Here is a 20,965-nt window from a genome sequence, read left to right on the forward strand (position 1 = left end):
GGAGCCAGGAGAATTGGGTTACTACTGAGCTATGTGGTTACCTGCCTCTCTAGTCCACAGCAGACTTAGAAGCCGCAAATCAGAAGGGGACAGGAGTAGAATAAGAAATAGGAGGGGAGTCGCAAAAGAAACAATACCAACAGCAAAAAGACACAGGGAGAAGACAGAAAAACTGTAAAGAACAGACACAAAAATTTGTAAAGCACTGTTGTCTATCTAAAAGAAATTAAAGTAGAGCAAATAGTCTCAAGGTTTCTCCTGAAGGCTTCAGTTCACTGCAGCAATTAATATTTATTAACTATGGTTCTAAGTTGTCAAGATAAGGATAATTATAAAACATAGCCTTTATTAAAAGGCAGAAATGTATGTGATACATGCTAGGCATATTTCCATCAAAAATCTCAAAATGTAAATATGGTTCAATGACATGGAAAATATATGTGTGTAGAATTTATTCTCATGTGCATGATAAATAAGGCATCCAATGCAAGCGTGTACATTCACGCATACACTGATTAATATACACATCTGGCAACAAAATCTAGGAAATATCCATGTAAAATTAAGAGAGTACTTCGCATAAAAGGCTCCTATTTAAGTATTAGAGGGTCCTAGGCCTTATCGCCTTGCTATTTGTATTTATAGTACTCTAAACTATTTATGACATGGCGTATGCTTTTTATGGACAAACATCAATTCCTCTATCTCCATTCCTATGCAAGAGCCAGCTTACTTTCTAAATATAACAAAATAAAAGAGAGTAAGAAAATATCTTTTCACCAATTAAGAGGAAAGAAAAGACACCAAATAAGCAGAGATTAAATAAAGAGAGAAAAAAACACCAAAAAAGCTGTTTAACCTAGAGTCTCTGAAATAATCCAAAAAGCCACTAGGTGTAGCTATCTGCCCAAGAAAGAAACAGCTAAGGGGATTTTTTTAAAAGCAAAATTTTGTTAACTTCTCTTAAATCCAATCTTCTCTTTGATTTAGCTATAATTCTCAATAACCAAGAAAGGGGAATTATTAGCACAATGAAGAATTACAACAAAGTAGTATCTTCTTCCATAAGCATACTTCGTATCATGAAACCAGTAGATATAGAAATGCGACCCAGCCTCCTGATATTAAAAAAAAAAAAATCACACCAGTTAGATGCACTGTAAGTGCTTTGGAAAGGTAGGTATTAGCAAGAGCCTGTTCCCACTTCACAAGGCACAAGACTACAGCCATACACAGCAGGATTCTGATGCACACACATGGTCAACAAAAGGGGTAAGTGCACTGGTTCTATTTGAACCATACATTTCTGCCCTTGCTAATCCAAACATTTGTTGATAGTTACCCCTTCAACAAATACACAATAAAAACCTATGATGTGCCAGCCACAAAGACTGCTCACTGCTTTTAAGAAACTTACATTCCACTCATACACATTATACGCTAGGGAATAAAATGGTAACTAAGGGAATGTAGTTTGTGATCCAAGTCCAGGGGACAGCTACAAAGTTAAGGGGTATGTGCACAATGGTGAACTGCCACAGAGAAGCAGCCTTCACTCCTGGGACAGAGAGAAGCTAAGGTAGTAACATCTGAGATATCCCAAGGAGAAGCACCAGGATTGCCGAAATGATGTGACAACAACAGAAGGAGAAGTGTGGAGGTAGATGCCCTGTGTGTTTGAGAAACGACGACTTTCTCAGTGTGGATGAAGAGTACAAGCCTGGGAGTGTAGTGGGAGATGAATCAAACTGAGAAATTTGAATTCCATGTTACAAAGTTTGAAAATTAGGCTGAAGGCAATGGGGAGCCAGCCAAGGTTTTCACTCAGAGGAGCAGCATGATGAGAGATATGCAGTTAGGTAATTCTGTCACTGGAGTGCAGGATGACCTTGGCTGGGAAGTGACTGGAGGCAGGACACCAATTAGAAGGTTAAAAAAATAAACCAGCTGAGATGTGGGGCCCCAATTAAATCAGAGATGGTATTTGCCAGGCCCCAGTAATTGCCTGGAAGGATGTCAGGGCTGAGGGAAAGGGGTCAGACAAAACCTTTCACTGAAAGAGAGAATCTGAAGAAAAGTTTGGGGGTGGGGGGTTGTCTTCTATGGGAGGAGAGGGTTTAGGAGTAGAGGATTCCATTTCAGACTTCAAGTATAAAGATCCCTTGTGATGCCAAGGGCCAGTGATCTGATTCTCGCCCTCATTCAGCCTGACCTAGTCTTTCCTACAATTGGAGGTTTTGGCCAAGTATTCTATAACAGAGTACCTGAGTGATCATTTAATTTGCATTTAATAGGAGATGTTAAATGAAGCTCTGAAATGGACTTGAGCTTAAACACAGGTGAATTAAATGTAAGCATATTACATCCAAGTTAGTCCCTTCAAAATGTTTTTGAGGATTAAAATAAAGGCACTCTTAATTAAACCTAAATTAGGTTAAAGAGAACCTGAGTAGTGAAGCACTGTACTTGGCGAGCTGACCCCAGGAATGAGCCACAGCTGAGAAGAGCACCGGGTTGCCCTGGGGAGCAGAACAAGATAACACTGCACAGACCTGCGTGCTCCCAAAAATGAGAGTACGTGTCCTGTGGCTAAAAGGAAGATTAAGTCTGTGGTTTTACCCAGGGCACCAGGGCTACCAGAGTATTCATCCTGCGCCATGAGTGAAGTTCTCCTATCATTATAAGCCATGTGGCAGAGCACACGTGAGTCCAGAACAGACTCTGGGCTACTTCTACAAATAACTGCTATATCAACTGAGACAGCAGCATCCTTCCTGCCTCAGTTTCTTCACGTGATAAAGCAGTTAACAATGCTACTCTGCCTTCTTCCCTGGACACTGTGAAACTAGAATGCAGCAGTGCATAAAAACATGCTCTCAACAGAAGCACAGCACCCACAACCGCCCTTCCCTTTTATCGTCTTGTTCTGCAGCCTCCTCTTTCTATCTCAGCTCATTTGTGGCCCACCTTCCCCGCCACCCCATCCTACCACTTCTGGGAGACTGAAGAACCCATGCCGGTTCATCACTGTCTTGAGCAGTGTGGCCTGGGAACTCAGCAAGAGTGGATGCTTCTCTGGGCCTCGAGCCCACATTGCTGAAATATGAAAGTGGCCGGGCTGGGCAACAGTTCCAGCAAAAATGGGCAGTGAACAGTGACCTAACCCAGAAAGAAAGAAAGCTCAAAAAGCCCATTTCCTATTTAATGTAAAATTTAAAATGCTATGAAACTGGGAGAACAGAATAAAAGCTTTGATGGGAAGAGGGTAAAAGTGGGGGGGAGGGGTGTGGAATTCGATGCATTTAAGTATACTGGAATAATCTAATTAGTAACCTAAGAAAGGCACATATCAAACTAGGTCAAATGTACCAACAGGTACAAAAATAATTTCCCCTACTTCACTGATGTCAGAAATTATAATAAAGACAGGTCAGAACTTTCAGTGTTATTGAAATCTATATGTTTTTAACTTAAAACTCACAGTGTTTAAAACATAGACATAATCTTTCATTCATTAAACAAATACACTTGATCCTTGAACAACACAAGGGTTAGGGGGGCCAACAGTAGTCAAAAATCCGTATGTAATTTCTGACTTCACAAAACCTTAACTACTAACAGCCTATTGTTGACCAGAAACCTTACAGATAATGTACATTCTAGTGCTATGACTTTCTTGCTCTGTGAACCTGGAGAGGCTATTTAACCTCTCTACCCTAGTTTCCTCATTTATGAAATGGGGATAAGAATAATAAACCAACCTCAAAGGGCTTGTTGGAAGATGAAATAAGATAATCAGTGTAAGTGCTTAGCACAGTGCCTGGCCCCAGAGAGCATTCCTGAAATGCCCCTGTAAAGGTCCAGCACAGGACACCAAAGCAGAAGGGAGAGGTGGCCTGAGCTAAGGTCAGGTGGGTGGGGGCTGAAGCATGAAGGCCCCTGTATCCTGCATGAAGACTGAAGCCAGTCCTCCTGGGTTCTGATCTCTGTTTTTTTTTTTTTTTTTTTTTTNCTCCGAAATAGCCTCCAGGATCTGAGCTGGCAGTCAGCACAGAGCCGGATGCGGGGCTCGAACCCATGAACCACGAGATCATGACCTAAGCGAAAGTCGGATGCCTAACCGACTAAGCCACCCAGGCGCCCTCCAATCTCTGTTCTGTACTTCAAGCTGCACAACTCTGAGCAGGTGATTCAGACCTTCTCTGCTTCCACTTCCTCACTTAATGGTTGAATATTTACTTGTGAAGCAAGGCTTAACTCACAGAATTGTTGTGAAGATCAAGAGTTACTCTTAAGTAATGCATTTACGAACAGTACCGGGGATGAAGGAAGTGCTCAATAAGTGAGTTTTGTAACTACTCTGCAAGCAAGCGAGGAGCCCTACAGTTTAAATCCTATCCTTGTTCTTGATCTCAGTTGTATGAAGTCTTCTGGATGGATCATGATTTGAACATAGAGTACAATGAGAAAAAATTTTTTAATTTTATTACAGGTTTATAATAAAGAATATAACTAAATATAATCAAGAGCTATAATGCATAACATTGACAGGAAGAGCATTCATCAGGAACAAGAGGAATCAAATCTGGCTCAACAAATCAGGAAGGGCTCCATGGAGGAGGTGACAGATTGATATTACAAACAGGAAACAAAATATATTTAATATTTTCAAATTTCAATCATATATAAATTTGGATATATAAACTGTTTCACTTTTGAACAGGCAGATGGTGATCAACAAAACCACTGAAATTTTCTTTGAAGCCAGAAATATCATGTGAAGAGTAAAACCCTGTATCTTATTTTATCATTAGCTCTGTGAGGGCAAAGACTTATGTCTGGGTTTATTCTCTGATATGACTAGCACACAATAAGCATAAGCAAATACTTGTCATAGGACTGAATGTGTGCAAAGATGGCAAACAGTTCCTACACTGTTCGATTCTTAGGTATGATCTATACAGTCCCTTCAAGATGGAGGTGAACCATCATTTGCTAGCATCTTCTCCACTAACTTTCATGCTAATTCAGCTACTCTGCTGAAGTCATATGTCCTACACAGTGATTTCTCCCAGGTAGTAAATAGTTGTCTCCTTCTTGAGCATCTAGTGATAGAGAGTAAATTACACCTGCAATTTCTGCAAGTTTTCAATGGACAAGGAACTGGGTATGTGCGTACACCTGCACACGTGCATATGCATGTGCTGCTGGTAAAGCACACGATATCCTACATTGGGGAGTGATGCGCCACATCATGCAAACTTTCTAGTTGAGTATGAAATGCCTAGAGTAACATAGGATGATAATACTACATGCCTGCAGTAATGCTTTTCAGGAGAGTTAAAACTGCCTTACAGGTTTTACTTCATTAATCTTCACAGATATCTTGGGAGTTAGAAGTAAGTGGGTATTATTATTAGTTCCATTTTACAGGATGGAAGGCAAAGAAAAAAGTGGCTTGATCAGAACTTTACTCTTCTAACAAAAGAACCAAGCATTCTAAAATCACAGACCTAGGGGGTCCCTGGGTGGCTCAGTCAGTTAAGTGTCCAATACTTGATTTTGGTGGCTCAGGTCATGATCTCATGGTTTGTAGGACTAAGCCCTGCATCTAGCTCTGTGCTGGCAGCCTAGAGCCTGCTTGGGATTCTCTCCCTCTCTTCTCTGCCCCTTCTCCACTCATGCACCCACCCTCTTTCTCTCAAAATAAACAAACATTTTCTAAAAAATAAAATCACAGACCCAAAATCTAATACATTTCTCACACATTTGAAAGTCTGCTTGGGGTGCCTGGGTGGCTCAGTCAGTTAAGTGTCTGACTTCAGCTCAGGTCTTGATCTCACCAATCATGGGTCTGAGCCCCAGTCCGGCTCTGTGCTGACAGCTCAGAGCCTGGAGCCTGTTTCAGATTCTGTGTGTCCTTTTCTCTCTGGCCCTAGCCTACTCACGCTCTGTCTCTCGAAAAAGAATAAATGTTAAAAAAAAAAATTATATATAAAAAAAAGAAAGTCTGCCTTCAGTTACAACTAAAAAGATAATGATGCCTTCAAACCTTTTCATCAGCTATAGTTACTCTGCCTCACTTTTAAAATTTTCCATTAGCCCCCAAACTATCTAGTTCTAGTCAAGATGACTTTCTGGCGCTGACTTAGGTCCAATACTGAGAGTTGTCTCTCCAATACTAATCCAAGCTGTTCTATATGTAATGTGTTGACTAACAGTCCCTTTTACACTCTCTGACATACAGCACTCTCTGCCTTTATTTTTTAAATTTAATTTAGCTTTGCCTTTTTGTTAGTGACAAATATAAAAGTATAGAAGATTTTTAGTCCTGGAGATCACTTCTACAAACTCTAGATCAAATAATCATTATAAACTTTATTTATTGCATTTTTCATGTTTAGATAGTAACTCCCTGATATAAAACGTTAAGAGTTTAACTCTCTTTATGTAACTGCCTTCTCTTTAGCTCTTCCCAGGGTCTGACTTCTTTACTTTGATGTAGAACAGACAGGCCTATTTTCAGCTGATCCTTATATTGTGTTTAATTGATAAAACAACTTCCATTTGGCATCTGGTTTAAATATGTTTGCTAAAATCTCATTTTCATAGGTAACATTCCTTTCCATTTCCTTCACTCTTACAGGATTATTTCCTAATGAGACTTGTATGCTTACATTTTACTGGATCTCAACAGAGACAAACTTAATCTGGCTTTCTGAGCCAAGGGTCACTCCTTTGTGTCTTTCTTGATAATGCATCTATTTTTCTTCCTTATCCATAAATTAATGACAAACACTTTAAAAAATACTTCATGCATTTCAATGTATAAAGGAAAGTAGAGAGCTAATCATTTACATGAAAAATAACTGTAAATACAAATTTCATCCCTTTTATTCATCAGAGAAAGAGTTACCACAATGGAAAATTTGCCTGCCTCAACACAGGAGCATGTAAAAATGTACACCTCAGAATGCCACAAACTTATGGTAAATTCAGAGTTAATCAGACGATTCAGGAAGAAGAAAATTCAAATGTTTTCTTTGTCATTATTTTCCCACTGATATCTCAAGAACCTATAACTCCTCTCTAAAAATTCTAAGACTACCTCAGGTAGAGCTAGGAAATATTATAGGCCAATAAAGCTTTTAATACAAAATTTTATTACTTCAGACACTAGAAGATATTCGTATATATCATTCATATCTGAAAAGTTATTATTTACAACAAGCCTCTATGCCTTCTAGAATTATGTTTTAAAAATGACTATTAATATATTAAAATTTCCACATTTAAAAGTACAGACTTTTGAGAATTTTTTTTCTATATAGTTGGATTTCAGGATAATGAACAAAGGAAACTCTCCTTGCTCTCGGAATAATATTTCAGAATAAGAATTCTGTCATGGCATTTTAAAAAGCTGTTACGATTAGACTTTTCCTGTGGCAGAATTTTTGTAAAATGTCACTTTATTTGACTGGTCCTACCTCATAGTATAAACATACATCACAGTAATTGTTCCAAATGTCAGCAGTATGAAATTTCTGGAAATTTCTCTTTATCTCATTACCCTGATAATTTTCTTAGGAAAATGTAAATACATACTTACTATATTTATCTTACGGTCATCATCTGCTTATGTATATAGGCCCCTAAAGTTGGACAACCACGTTTGCATATTTGGAATGAAACTAGTCTTTGCACAGAAAATAGCTGCTAAATAGAGTACACTGATATGTGGGATAGGAACTCTCAGAATGAATCGTATTTAGACACAGGTTAATTTTGTACAACACTCACTGCTTTATTGTTTCAGTATCTCAAGACTAGTTTCAATAATGACCTAAATATATCTCTGAGATGTGAAGTAGGAAATACAAAGAAAAAGTTGTATTCTTAGAAGTGGTTCTCTTTTTTCTTCTAATTAAAAACAATTTTTTTAACATTTATTTATTTTTGAGAGACAGTGCATGAGCAGGAGAGGGGCAGAGAGAGAGGGAGACACAGAATCTGAAGTAGGCTCCAAGCTCTGAGCTGTCAGCGCAGAGTCCAATGCGGGGCTCAAACTCACAGACCATGAGATCATGACCTGAGCTAAAGTCGGAGGCTCAAACGACTGAGCCACTCAATCGACTGAGCCACCCACGCGCCCCAGAAATGGTTCTTAAAGACCTAATTGCTGGTGACTTCTTCTCAAGCACAGATTCTCTTCTCCTACATGGTTCACTTCTTTAAGTAATTTACCTTTTTAAAAAAATTTCTTTAGCTTGAGAATTCTCAAAATAGTTCCCATTTCTCAGAAATAAAATGTACTGTTTAAATTGTGCCAAAAACCTGCTCTTTTTAAAAGGGAGAACTTCTCACTGAGAAGAGCCCAAGAGGGAAACTTTAAGCAAAATGCTGAGGGGGGGAGGAGTCTTTACTCCAATATTTTAATCTATCTGTAAGTTCTATGGGTGAATATTTATTTATTTAAATGTGTTCCTGAGAATTAGAAAGAATGGTAACAGAATTTGGGAAGAAAACATCATTATAATATATAGTCTGCTAGAAAAGATGCCGACTTTCACAATACAGTACATTCTTGGGAATTATGAGTCATACTGCGTTGAAAGGTCAAGTGTGGATTATTATTCCAACATTCACCTTTTGGATCATGCTTGGGATACTCTATACCTAAGTGAGAGTCAGTCTGGTTGCTATCAGGTAGCAGCTATGTGTCAGAAAGTGAAATGACTTCCTGAGAATTCTGTTGTGTCAGAAAGTAAAAACATGCTGAATAACAAGTATGTAAAGGCACAAAGTGACGTGTTTATTTTTTCCAGCTAAAGAGTAGTACAATGTAAATAACTACCAGTATACCAGTTTACACATTCTGTTGCTACAATGAACTGAATGGAATCAAAGTAATTTTGTTAAACTGACTATCCAGCCAGTAACGATGGATCACAAATGTAAACTATACATAATAATGGCCTTTGTGATATAAGTTATCTTACATGGTATCTTCTAAAACCACTATTTGAATGAGCCCATTGTATGGCCTACTCATAACTTTAAAAAAAAGTAAAAATCATATGTATCTGCAGTAGAATTTAGATGACTGCTATGTTGTATAAATAGCAACTCTGGTTGGGCTTGAAAAATCTCTATCTCAAGTACCTGACTGTGGTAAAATAACATGACCTGCAGGTTAATTTGTCTGGCCTCTGTTAAATGGGCCTGGAAAAAGCGAGAAATTTCACAAATGCAAACTATGCATGGTTAACTGCTACTAGCTGCCCATCAAAACCATACCTAAAAATGTTTTGTAAAAGCATTCCAGTAACTATAAGGAAATAAGAGATCATAAAACCAAGGTCATGAAGGCCTAGGTCCTTTTTGTTTTCCATTTTAAAGAATAAAACAATCTTGGAGTGCCATGTTTCATAAATAGGAGCCTGGATTCATCCAGGTACCAGAGAGATTGACAGTTAAACTCTCATCTTTTCACTAGCAAGTCTACACAATAACGTCACAAAAACAGGGTATGTTATGAATAGAGTGAATGAATCATACGACGCACCCTACCGACCATGACACAATCATGGGAAATGCTAACTATCTGTATATTCCATTTCTTCCTCTCAGATTCATGGAACCTCAAAAATCTGTACCGGACTTCTTGTTTGTGTCCTCCTTGGGCTCATTTATACCACTTCTGTTTTACTCAAGGCACAATACAAAGCACAGATCTTGACAAAAAGAAAAGAAAAAGAGAAGTAAAATTTGCTCATGAGCTTAAGAGTGAAACTAGAGAACTAAGAGTGTGAACAGAATACAGATATCTGTGTTTTCAAGCCCCGGTGTGAGCAGAGTCGTCGGGGATGAGGACCAGCTTACCTCTGGTGTTCCAAGAGCATGTTCTCCAGCTAAAAGTAGCATGCTCAAGCCTCCCATTTGAGTAGGATCTAAAAAAGTTGACAACAAACAAATCATCAGTCCACAAGCATGAAGTACATATAATCCACAGAGAGTCGAAAGGGAATACTAACAAAGACTCAAAATCCAACAGAACCATATATAACTTTTTATAGAAAACTTTCAAAACTCTTTATATAGCAACAACTATACGCTGTTAGCATATATGTTGGCATATATGTGCTTAAGTATGCACTCATACTTTTGTGAGCCTTTTAAATTCCCCTATTGTCTGCCATTTCAATATAACCCATTACTCCAGCAATTCCATAGCTGTTTAAAATATAAATTATCTACTCATGTGATGCTTCTTGTCTTACTGAATGGGGAGTTTAGATGGATTTCTTTTTAAAAAAACAAAAGAGTGCTTATACTTAATGTCTAAGAAGTCTGAGATTATTATTCTCCAATTGTTATTTCTATCATGTAAAATTAGGACTGATACAAAAACTAGACTATATGAGAAACTAGAGAACAGAGAGAAATTTTATAAATGAGCCTTCCAAAATCTACTAGCGGGCTTTGTTCAAATAACCTTTCTCTAAAACTTTTAAAAACAAATTTTCACTAGACAATGATGTACTTTTGATATTTTAAATCTTAGGGGTATAGTCAGGCCCTTCTTTGAAATACTTTTAAGATTTAAAATGAATCATTTTTATATTAGTGAAGGTCTTTATTTTCTTCCTTCTATAATCAACAGAAACAAAAGGACAAAATAAAAACAGCAATGTGATAGATCTACAACCCAGAGTTATAACCAAACACATTGTGTGTGTGTGTGTGTGTGTGTGTGTGTGTGTGTGTGTGTGTGTGTGTGTGTGTGTGTTTTAAGTAGACTTCATGACCCATGTGGAGCTCAATGTGAGCCTTAAACTTATGAGATCAAGACCTGGCTGCGATCAAGAATCAGATGCCCAACAAACTGAGCCAACCAGGTGCCCTTAAACAAGTAAAGGATTAAAGACAAAAAGAAACCTATATCCTTTAAGGTTATCTTAAATAAATTAAGTTTTAGATCTGAGATGAAATAACATATATGACAGTGCCTAATTCAGTGCCTGTCCTAGTGCATATAGGTCCTAAATAACTACATTTTTATTTTTAGGAATCTTTCCTAAATTAAAAATGAATCAGGGGCACCTAGGTGACTCAGTTGGTTAAGCCTCTAAGTCTTGATTTTGGCTCAGGCCGTGACCTCATAGTTGTGAGATCAAGCCCCACACTGGGCTCTGTGCTGAGCATGAAGTCTGTTTGCATTTCTCTCTTTGCCCCTCTTCCCCAAATAAATCTTTTTTTTTTATAATGAAAACCAGGCATACTATTGAATGAAGATATTGAGGTGTTTTTCTCTTTTCTGTTTAAAGATATGACCTTAAGTATATCCTTGTACACAATCTGTCTTACTCATGAAGCAACTCTGACCACATCTTATACACAAATTCTTAAAAATTGAAAAAAAGAATCTAAGATTATTTAAAAAAAAAAAAAGGAAAAGGTTATCAGAGGGGGATAACTGGCCACCAAATGATCAGGTGGTCTAGAAATAGCTCAGTGTTGGAAAGCAGCCACATAGGAAGACACACATACAGAAAACACAGGAGCTCTAGCTTTTGTGATGAAAATAAGGCATTTTGCTGTTGTTTTAAGATTCCACTTTTAATTAAATGTTGAGTTTAAGAACTACTGTGCTTTGTTAAAATAGACACTTAAATCTATTTAAAATTAAAAGAAGGAGAGGGAAATGAATTTAACAGAAAGTAAAATGTTAATTTGGTTCTTTGGGCAGCTAAATACTTTTACATCAAGGATCAGGAGGACTGGATATTGCTTTCTAATAAAAATGTTTTAGTTCAAATTATAAAGCAAAATAGGAACATGCTCACATGACGATTTATTTCAGTTATATACCATTGTTAACTTTGCAATAAGTTTGCTGTCTAGATTAATGAAACATAGACCAAAAAATTACTATCATCCTTTACATTAATTTACACTTACATAATGTTACCTAGAAACATAAAAAATATACAGATAGCATGCTTTCTCTTTACCATGAAGGCCTGTACTCACTTAAATTCTACAGCACTTTCTCTTCTTGGAAATCATACATTTAGCTGCTTTGGGATTATTTAAAATAGCAAAATGTCATGTGACAAGGACTAATGGAAAAACAGAAGAGATTCCATATTGAGGAAAAGCTTAAATTGTCCTCTGAAGGCCCTGTAAGGATCCTGTAGATTCAAACAGCTAGGCATCATGTTTTCATTAAAGGTAAATTCATTTGGGGGCGCCCGGGGGGCTTAGTCGGTTAAGGGTATTGACTTTCGCTCAGGTCATGATCTCGTGGGTTCGAGCCCTGCGTCGGGCTCTGTGCTGACTGCCAGCTCAGAGCCTGGAGCCTGTTTCAGAGTCTGTGACTCCCTCTCTCTCAGACCCTCCCCTGCTCACGTAGTCTCTCTCTCTCTCTCTCCTAGAAATAAATAAAAAACATTAAAAAAAAAAAGGTAAATCCATTTGCTTTCATTGTGTTGCAAGAGACACCACTGGAAATGTCACAACAGTGTTATCCGCTATACAACAGGTTAACAAGGCACTGACCATGGATTGCCAACATCTGTCACAGACCCTCACAGAATGACACAAACTCAAGAAAGTGTTCTCCTTCCTTATTTTACTTTAAAAGAACATTGTTTTTGTAAAGCTGACCTGTAAATATCTTGGTTGATGTCTAGGTCTCAGACATTTCGATTTGTAGGTATGAAAGATAGATTAATAAACTGTCAAAAATGGTGCTAGAAACAGACATCATTCATAGCTTTCAAAGATTTCATAGCTTTATCTACAATTATTATTGGTTTGTGAAGAGCCATTGTATGAAAAGCACCTACTGATGTTGATTTAGAACTAGGAGAAAAAGCTGTGGAAGACTAACGACAAAGGAAGGAATTCAGGTGGCAGTCGAGCATCCATATACTCTTCCGTTATCCTGATAAAATGTTTTACTATAAAATGCTGTAACTGATATAATTTGTAAAGTCCCAAGACTGCTGGCAAGCAGGGTGAAACTACAGGTGTACAATGACAGCTAAAACTAAGAGCCCTGCATTTTGATTCTTCTGGGATATGTAGGAGGATCATTTTGGGGGTTTACCTAGAATCATACCATGGACACCTACATCACAACCACCTGAAGATTTTGTTTCCTCAGGATGCTACTATGTCAGACTGTATTTCTTAGTGTATAGATCTGACAATGCCACATATACTTTGTTATACTATGAATCACACCCTGAATTACTAAGTTCTATTTTTAACTTTTTCAAGATCCTCCATACAGTTTTCCCTTAGGGAGTACACCACTTTACAACAGTACACAAAGGTTCCCTTTTCTCTACCTGTTCACCAGTACTTGTTCTCGCTGGTCTATGGGATGATATTCATTCTAAGAGGCATGAGGTGGTATCTCATTGTGGTTTTAACTTGTATTTTCCTAATGACTAGTGATGTTGAGCATCTTTTCAGGTACCCAGTTGGCCTTTTGTACCTCTTCTTTGGATCAACATCTATTCAGGACTTCCGCCACTTTTTACTTGGGTTTTTGGTTTTGATTTTTACTACTGACTTGTAGGAATTCCTTACAGATATTTGGATATTAGATTTGGATTTTTCATTTTGTTGCTTGTGCTTTAGGTGTCATATCCAAAAGAGATCATTACCAAGATCTATGTCAAGAAGCTCTATTCCTACATTTTCTTCTAGGATTTCCATAGTCTCAAGTTTCACATTTAAGTCTTTAATCCATTTGAAGTTAAGTTGTTATGGTTTATGACATGGGTCTAGTTTCATTTTTTTACATGTGAATATCCAACTGTCCCAGCACCATTTATTGAAAAGACAATCTTTTTTTCATTTCGTATTCTTGGTTCCCTTGTCAGATATTGGTTGACTGTACATATTTGGGTTTACTTACGGGCTCTTGATTCTGTTTCATTGGTCTATATGTCTGTTTTTATGTCTTGATGACTATGAGCTTATAGCTTGAAATCAGAAACTATGAGGTCTCTGCTTTCTTCTTCTTTCTCAGGATTTCTTTGGCTATTTAGGACTTTTGTGGCTCCATATAAATTGTGGGGTGTCCTTTCTACTTCTGTAAAAACTGCCATTGGAATCTTGGTAGGGATTTCTCTGAATCTATAGATGGCTTTTGGCTGTACTGCTTTAACAATATTAATTCTTGCAATCCATAAACAGAATACTTTTGTATTTCTTCTTCAATTTCTTTCATCAGTGTTATGTAGTTTTTGAAGATCCTTTACCTCCTTCATTAAATGTTACTATTTTACCATTTTAATGCTACTGTAAATAGGATCGACTTAGTCTTTTTTCAGAAAATCTGTAGTGTACAGAAACACTACTTATTTTTATGTTTACCTTGTATCCTGCAACTTTACTGAATTCATTGATTAGATCCAGTAGTTTTTTAGTTAATTCTTTAGGATTTTCCAAATATAAAGTCATGTCATCTGTAAAAAGGAATTTTTACTTCTTTTTCGATTCTTCTTTTTCTTTTATTCTTCTTCTTGCCTATTGCTCTAGTTAGGACTTCTAGTATGATGCTGAATAAGAGTGATGAGAGTAGACACTGATGTTTATTCCTGATCTTAAAGGAAAAGCTTCCAGGCTTTCAGTACTGAGTATGAGGTTACCTGTGGGCTTTTTCTATATGGCCTTTATCATGCTGAGGTACATTTCTTCTGTGCCTAATTTGTTAAGAGTGTTTATCATGAATGGATGTTGGATTTCGTCAAATGCTTTTTCTGCATCTCTTAAGATGGTCATATGATTACATTGATTTATATATAGGTGTTGAACCATCCCCTGCATCATTGGGATAAATCCCACTTGATCATAGTGAATGATCTTTTTAATGTGCCGCTGAATTCAGTTTGCTAGTATTTGAATAAGAATTTTTGAATCTGTATTTGTCAGGGATATTGGCTTGTACTTTTCTTTTTTAGTGGTGTCCCTTTCTGATTTTGGTATCAGAATAATGCTGGCTATCATAAATGAGTTTAGGGGTCATTCCTCCTCTTTGATATTTTTGGAAGAGTTTGAGAAGAACTAGTGTTAATTCTTTAAATGTTTGGTAAAATTTACCACTTAAGCCATCTGGTCCTGGGCTTTTCTTCATGGGGAAATTTTTGATTACTAATTCAATTACCTTACTCATAATTGGTCTATTAAGATTTTCTATTTTTTTCCTAATTCAGTGTTGGTAAACTGTAGATTTCTAAATATTTCTCCATTTCTCCTAGATTTTCCAGTTTGTTGGCATATACTTGTTCATAGTAGCCTCTACTGATCCTTTCAATTTCTGTGGTTCAGTTGCAATGTCTCCTTTTTCATTTATAGTTTTGTTAATTTGGGTCCTTTATCTATATTTTTCTGTGGTTAGTTTGGCTAAAGGTTTGTTGATTTTATTTTTTCAAAGAACCAACTCTTACTTTCGTTAACCCTTTCTCTTGTTTTTCTGTTCTCTATTTCATTTATTTCTGATCAAATTTGTACTATTTTCCTTCTTCTACTACCTTGAGCTCTGTTTTTCTTTCTCTAGTTTCTTAAGACATAGATTTAGGTTGTTTTGGGGATCTTTCTTGACTCTTAATGTAGGTATTTGTTGCTATAAACTTCCCTCTGAGAACTGCTTTTGCTGCATCCCACAAATTCTGGTTATGTTAGGTTTCCATTTTTAGTTTGTCTCAAAAAACTCTTTTATTTCCCCTTTAATTTCTTCTTTGATCCATTGGTCGTTCTATAGAATGTTGTTTAATTTTCATGAAGTTTTTTAATTTTCCAGCTTTCCTCTTGTTTTTGATTTCTAGTTTCATGCCATTGTGGTCAGAAGATATTTGGTATGATTTTAATCTTCTTGAGTTTGCTAAGACTTGTTTTGTGGCATAAACACACGTTTACATGGAAACAACCTACATGTCCAATGATGGACGAATGAATAAAGAAGATGCAATTTTATATACACATATATACAGAAAGATATATTTTTCAGCCATAAAAAATGAGGGAATCCTACCATTTGTGAAAAAATGGATGCACCCTGAAGGCATTATGCTTAGTGAAGTAAGTCAGAGAAAGACAAATTCTACATGATCCTACTTATATGTGGAATCTTAAAAAAAAGAAAATCAGAAAAAGAAATCAGACTTGTGATTATCAGAAGCAGAGGGTGGAGGGAGGAAGAACTGAGGAAATGTGGTCACAAATTTCCAAATACAAGATAAATAATTCTAGGGATATAATATACAACATTATGCCTATAGCTAACACTGCTGTATGACCTACAGGAAAGTTGTTAAGAGAGTTAATTCTAAGAGTTCTAATCACAAGGAGAAAATATTTTTCCTTTCTTCCATTTTCTTTTCTTTTTATTGTATCTACAGGAGGAGACAGATGTTAGCTGAACCTATATGTAAATTAAAACACCAGTCTGTAGGTCTTAAACTTATACACAATGTAGGTCAATTATTTCTCAGTAAAACCAGGTTAAAAACACAAGAAGTGTTATCACAATATTACTCAACCTCTTTTCCCAGGCTCTCTGTACTGTAAGTGGTTCAGTGCTCTCATTTTGAAGAAAATTTATTTATAATGAATAATGAAATAGGAACCATATAGCTCTACACCAACTTCATAGTTTCCACCCTGCTCAATCTCCCAATTTCATCCCGGAAAATTTCTCTCTTGATTACTACACTGCAATAGCCAGGGAAGACGGAGCCATGTGCAGAATGAATGTAAGTACTTTTATTTCATGGTAATAAATGTCCTAGCATTCCTTACCACCCAAAGAGTATTAAAGGTCCCATAACAAATGGGACCATCTGGAAGTTTTCATTTGCCAGGGTCATACGAGAATGGGGGTAGGGGGGAGGTGGGTAGAATGGGAATTCCCTCTAAAAAACAGCTGTCTGATCCATCTCAGACTTGTGAGGGAACTATTCATATTCTTGCCCTTGATGTTTCAGATCCTCAAATGACCAACATTAATTGTGACTTTATATGAACCCGTAACTAGGATACTTACTGGGATAGCCAATACTGTACATGTATTGTAAGGTACTTTGTTACTTTATAAATGCCCTGAGCTCATAATCACTACCTTGCAGTCTGCCTTTCCATAATGTCAATGCCAGAAATTCACATTTATGCAAATGACTCTACTACTTGGTTCATACTTCCTTTAGTTATCCATACACATTATATGTAGGTCATATTCCAAAGCTTTCAGATATGCTGTATTTGCAATGCTTCATGCTGGTTATAAATTTTTCTTCTCTCTCTCTGTATATAATATATATATATACATATAAATAATATATATATAAAATATATTTACATTATTTTTTAAAAGTACTACCTAAATGTATTGCCTTATCCTTAAAAGGAACAGGTAGAAGGGCATTTGGGTGGTTCAATCAGTTGGGGGTCTGACTCTTGATTTCAGCTCAGGTCATGATCCCACAGTTTGTGGGACTGGGCCCTATGCTGGGCTTCGTGCTGACCACATAGAGACTGCTTGGGATTCTCTCTCTCCTTCTGCCCCTCTCTGTTGCTTGTGCTCTCTCTCTAAAAAAAAAAAAAAAAAAAAAAAAAAAAAAAAAAAAAAAAAAAAAAAAAAAAAAAAANAGGAAAAAAAGAACAGGTAGAAGGTAGAAGTAATGTCTAAACTCACCAGCCATTCCAAAGTTTAGCTGAGGCATTTCTTCAGTCTTTGCTTTCTTGGGGCTTGGCAAATCTCTTGAAGACTCAGATGGGAAGGCCCATAGTTTCTTTCGTGGATTAACAGTAGGTGTTGGGGATTTCACAGGCTTGTTTGTGGTAGGACACCATTTGTAGCCAGGATTTGCTTTCATAAATGCATCTTTATACTATAAATGAAGAACAGATAAGATTTTAATTAATGTATAGATTGAAAATTTTAACAGACTTTCTATCTCATCCCCCCTTTTTAAATAATGAAGGAAAAATTACTTTCAATAACTTCTGTGGCTTTACTTATTGAAGAATGGCAATCTCAGCCCAGCACATGCATTTAACTACTAGCTCATTTGTGGAAGAGGGTACAAAAGCAGCAAATGCGTATCTTTTGACCCACATTTTTTTTAAGCATCCAAAAAGCTGTCTTACCATGATTGAGAGGGAGTTATTTGTAAGATAAAGGGAGAGGGCTTTGAAGATAGAAACATCAGAGTTCAAACCGTAGCACTTCCACTTAGTCCACCGTGACCAAAGAAGGAGAACATAACCTCTCTGGGCCTCACCTTTAAGTTTCCATAAATTGAGAACAATATCACCAATATGTAGGGTATTGTAAGCAACAGTGTACAGTACAGCACCAACTCCAAAGTGGGTATCAGGTGCACACTACAAACTGTGAGTCAATACCAGACCCAAACCAGATTCCACTTGGTGTTTAATTTGGTTAAGTATGGCAAAAATTAAATCTGTGCTTTGATATACCGGTAAGGCAAATGCAGGCAAACTTAACAGAGTGAAGTGATCAGTTTTGGGATAAACAAGCTCAGATCAAGAGTGGGAGAAGGGGAACAAGGTAGGGAAAACTAATTAACTTTTTAGTTACTCAAAGATGCTGGGCCAGGTAGAGGAAAGAGCACAAGAGCACAAGGTTTGCTTCTAGAGCACCACAATAAAGGGAGTGTCACAATAAAGCCAGTCAAATGGATTGTTTGGGTTCCCAAAGTATATAAAGATTATGTTTACACTATGCTACAGTCTATTAAGTGTACGGTAGCACTATATTTAAAAAATAATGAAACACTTTTTTAAATGTTTATTATTTTTAAGAGAGAGAGCACAGGAGGGGCACAAAGAGAGGGAGACAGAGGATCTGAAGTGGGCTCTGAGCCGACAGGAGAGAGCCTGAGGTGGGCCTGAACTCATGAACTAAGAGATCATGACCTGAGCCCAAGTTGGACGCTTAACCGACTGAGCCACCCAGGTACACCGCCCCCTCCACCTTTTTTGATAGAGAAAGAGCAAGCAAGGGAGAGGGGTGAGAGTGAGAGGGAGGGAGGGAGAGAGAAAGAATGAGAGGGAGGGAGGAAGAGAGAGAGAGAGAGAGAGAGAGAGAGAGAGTGAGTCAGTCAGTCTTAAGGAGGCTCTGTGCTCAGCATGGAACCCAATGTGGAACACGATCCCATGACCCTGGGATCATGACCTCAGCCGAAATCAAGAGTCAGACACTCAACCGACAGAGACATCCAGGAGCCCCAACAATGAAATACCTTAGTTAAAAAATACTTTGTTACTAAAAAATGCTAACCATCATCTGAGCTTTCAGCAAGCTGTGATCATTCACTGATCACAGATCACCACAACAAACATAATAAAAAAAAGTTTGAAATATTGTCAAGAATTACCAAAAGGTGACACAGAGACATGAAGTGAGCAAACGCTGTTGGAAAAAAGGTGCCGATAGTCTTGCTCGAAACAGCACTGTCATAAACTGTCATTTGGTAAAGGACAAAGTATGAGTGAAGCACCAGCATAGTAGGATTTCGACTGCACATGTGAGCAGGCTGATAGCTGCGATGTGCGGTGTTGCAGCTGATCCATCAGACTTTATGTCTTGGAGGTTTCAACCTTCACTCACAATATCCTCCCTTCTTTACTTTGCTGTGACTTTCTCCTATAACTCTCCCTACTCTGATGCTTCTGTCCCCTTCTGTGACAATACAACCACATGAAATATACCTATTGCTATTCATTATACATTGCTAAAAGTCGTATCAACTAATAAAAATGTATTTTACATGTATTCATTCTTATATGTGGCTAACTGCTGGAAACTTTATTATATCAATACAACTGTTACAATCCCATAAGCTTGCCTTTTAAAACAGTCATACCGTGTGTAAAGTAAACTAATTTAGTATGAGCTCCCAACTGGAAAAAGGATTCTTTTATATTTGGTATAAGAAAGTGTATATAATCCAAACAAACTTTTTCTGTCTTTTCACTTTAAATCACATGAACGAAAACCACACTGTAGGTAATACAATGTAAGTGTTAATATGTTAATAGTCAATGGTTTAGAATCATCCCCAAATTATCTTAGTTTTCTAAATAAACTGTTTTTTTAACTTAAAAGCTGTACATTTGCATACTGATATTGATACACTGAGTACTAGTAGAAGGAAGGTAAGCACAAAATAATGGAAAAATACAGTTCGACATTTACAAAAATAATTAAAATAGGATGCAAGGCGAGAACCAAACTAGAATTTATCATCACGCAGCAGAATAAATTTGGAGGTATCAAATGCGATCTGAGGGACATCCTACCCTACTGCACTCACCTGCTCGGGGGATTTACATATTAAGCTGAGGCAGACAAATAGCCTTGCTTCCTGTCTGAAGGTGGAAAGTAACAAATGGGAGGGTGAGGTGAAAATGGAAGTAGCAGACACATGCATCATTATTGTGTCCCAGTAAAAGGCACATGGGCTGGGTTTGTCAGATGAACAGTCATCTGGACAAAGGTCACCACTCTATAAAATGACAAAAGACTTTCAAACAAATGAACCCATTTGCCGTGAGAAATAAATTTTTTGTAGTTTTTAAAGAAGAAAGTCCCAGTTGTGAAAAATGCTGGACTAGATGACAGGCACTGGTTAAAAGCATGAATTAAAGTCTCTGCCTTCAAACTTTACAGTCCACAATTAGTCACGCAAACAATTTCTTTTTACACGTGGTTTGTAAGCCTTCCCCTGGTTCAGGCATGAAAATGATCCTTCAAAGGATCTGTAAAAGAGGGAACTTCCCTATGGGTTGAAGAACAGAAGGCAAGAGAAAGACATGGAGGATGTAGGTTTTATGGAAAATGATATCTGAGAATTCACTAGGAGTGTCAATACCCCATATCACCGTAATAATCTTGAAGATCCTTATACTTGATGTAAATGAG

The 20,965-nt window shown here is 37.2% G+C and overlaps 1 protein-coding gene across 6 annotated transcripts in view; it reads right to left on the reverse strand.

Moving 5' to 3' along the window:
- Positions 1-20,965, reverse strand: part of BBX (BBX high mobility group box domain containing) — a 275,195-nt gene that overhangs the window by 65,162 nt on the left and 189,068 nt on the right. For all 6 annotated transcript variants that reach the window (XM_077771915.1, XM_077771914.1, XM_077771910.1 and 3 more), the window contains 2 exons: positions 17,711-17,906; positions 9,883-9,950 (listed from right to left, as the gene is read on the reverse strand). In XM_077771915.1, coding sequence (XP_077628041.1) covers positions 9,883-9,950; positions 17,711-17,906 — 264 coding nt within the window. The remainder of the gene's footprint in view (positions 1-9,882; positions 9,951-17,710; positions 17,907-20,965) is intronic.

Source organism: Crocuta crocuta, unplaced genomic scaffold (assembly GCF_008692635.1).
Source record: "Crocuta crocuta isolate KB4526 unplaced genomic scaffold, BGI_CrCroc_1.0 scaffold56, whole genome shotgun sequence".
NCBI lineage: Eukaryota > Metazoa > Chordata > Mammalia > Carnivora > Hyaenidae > Crocuta > Crocuta crocuta.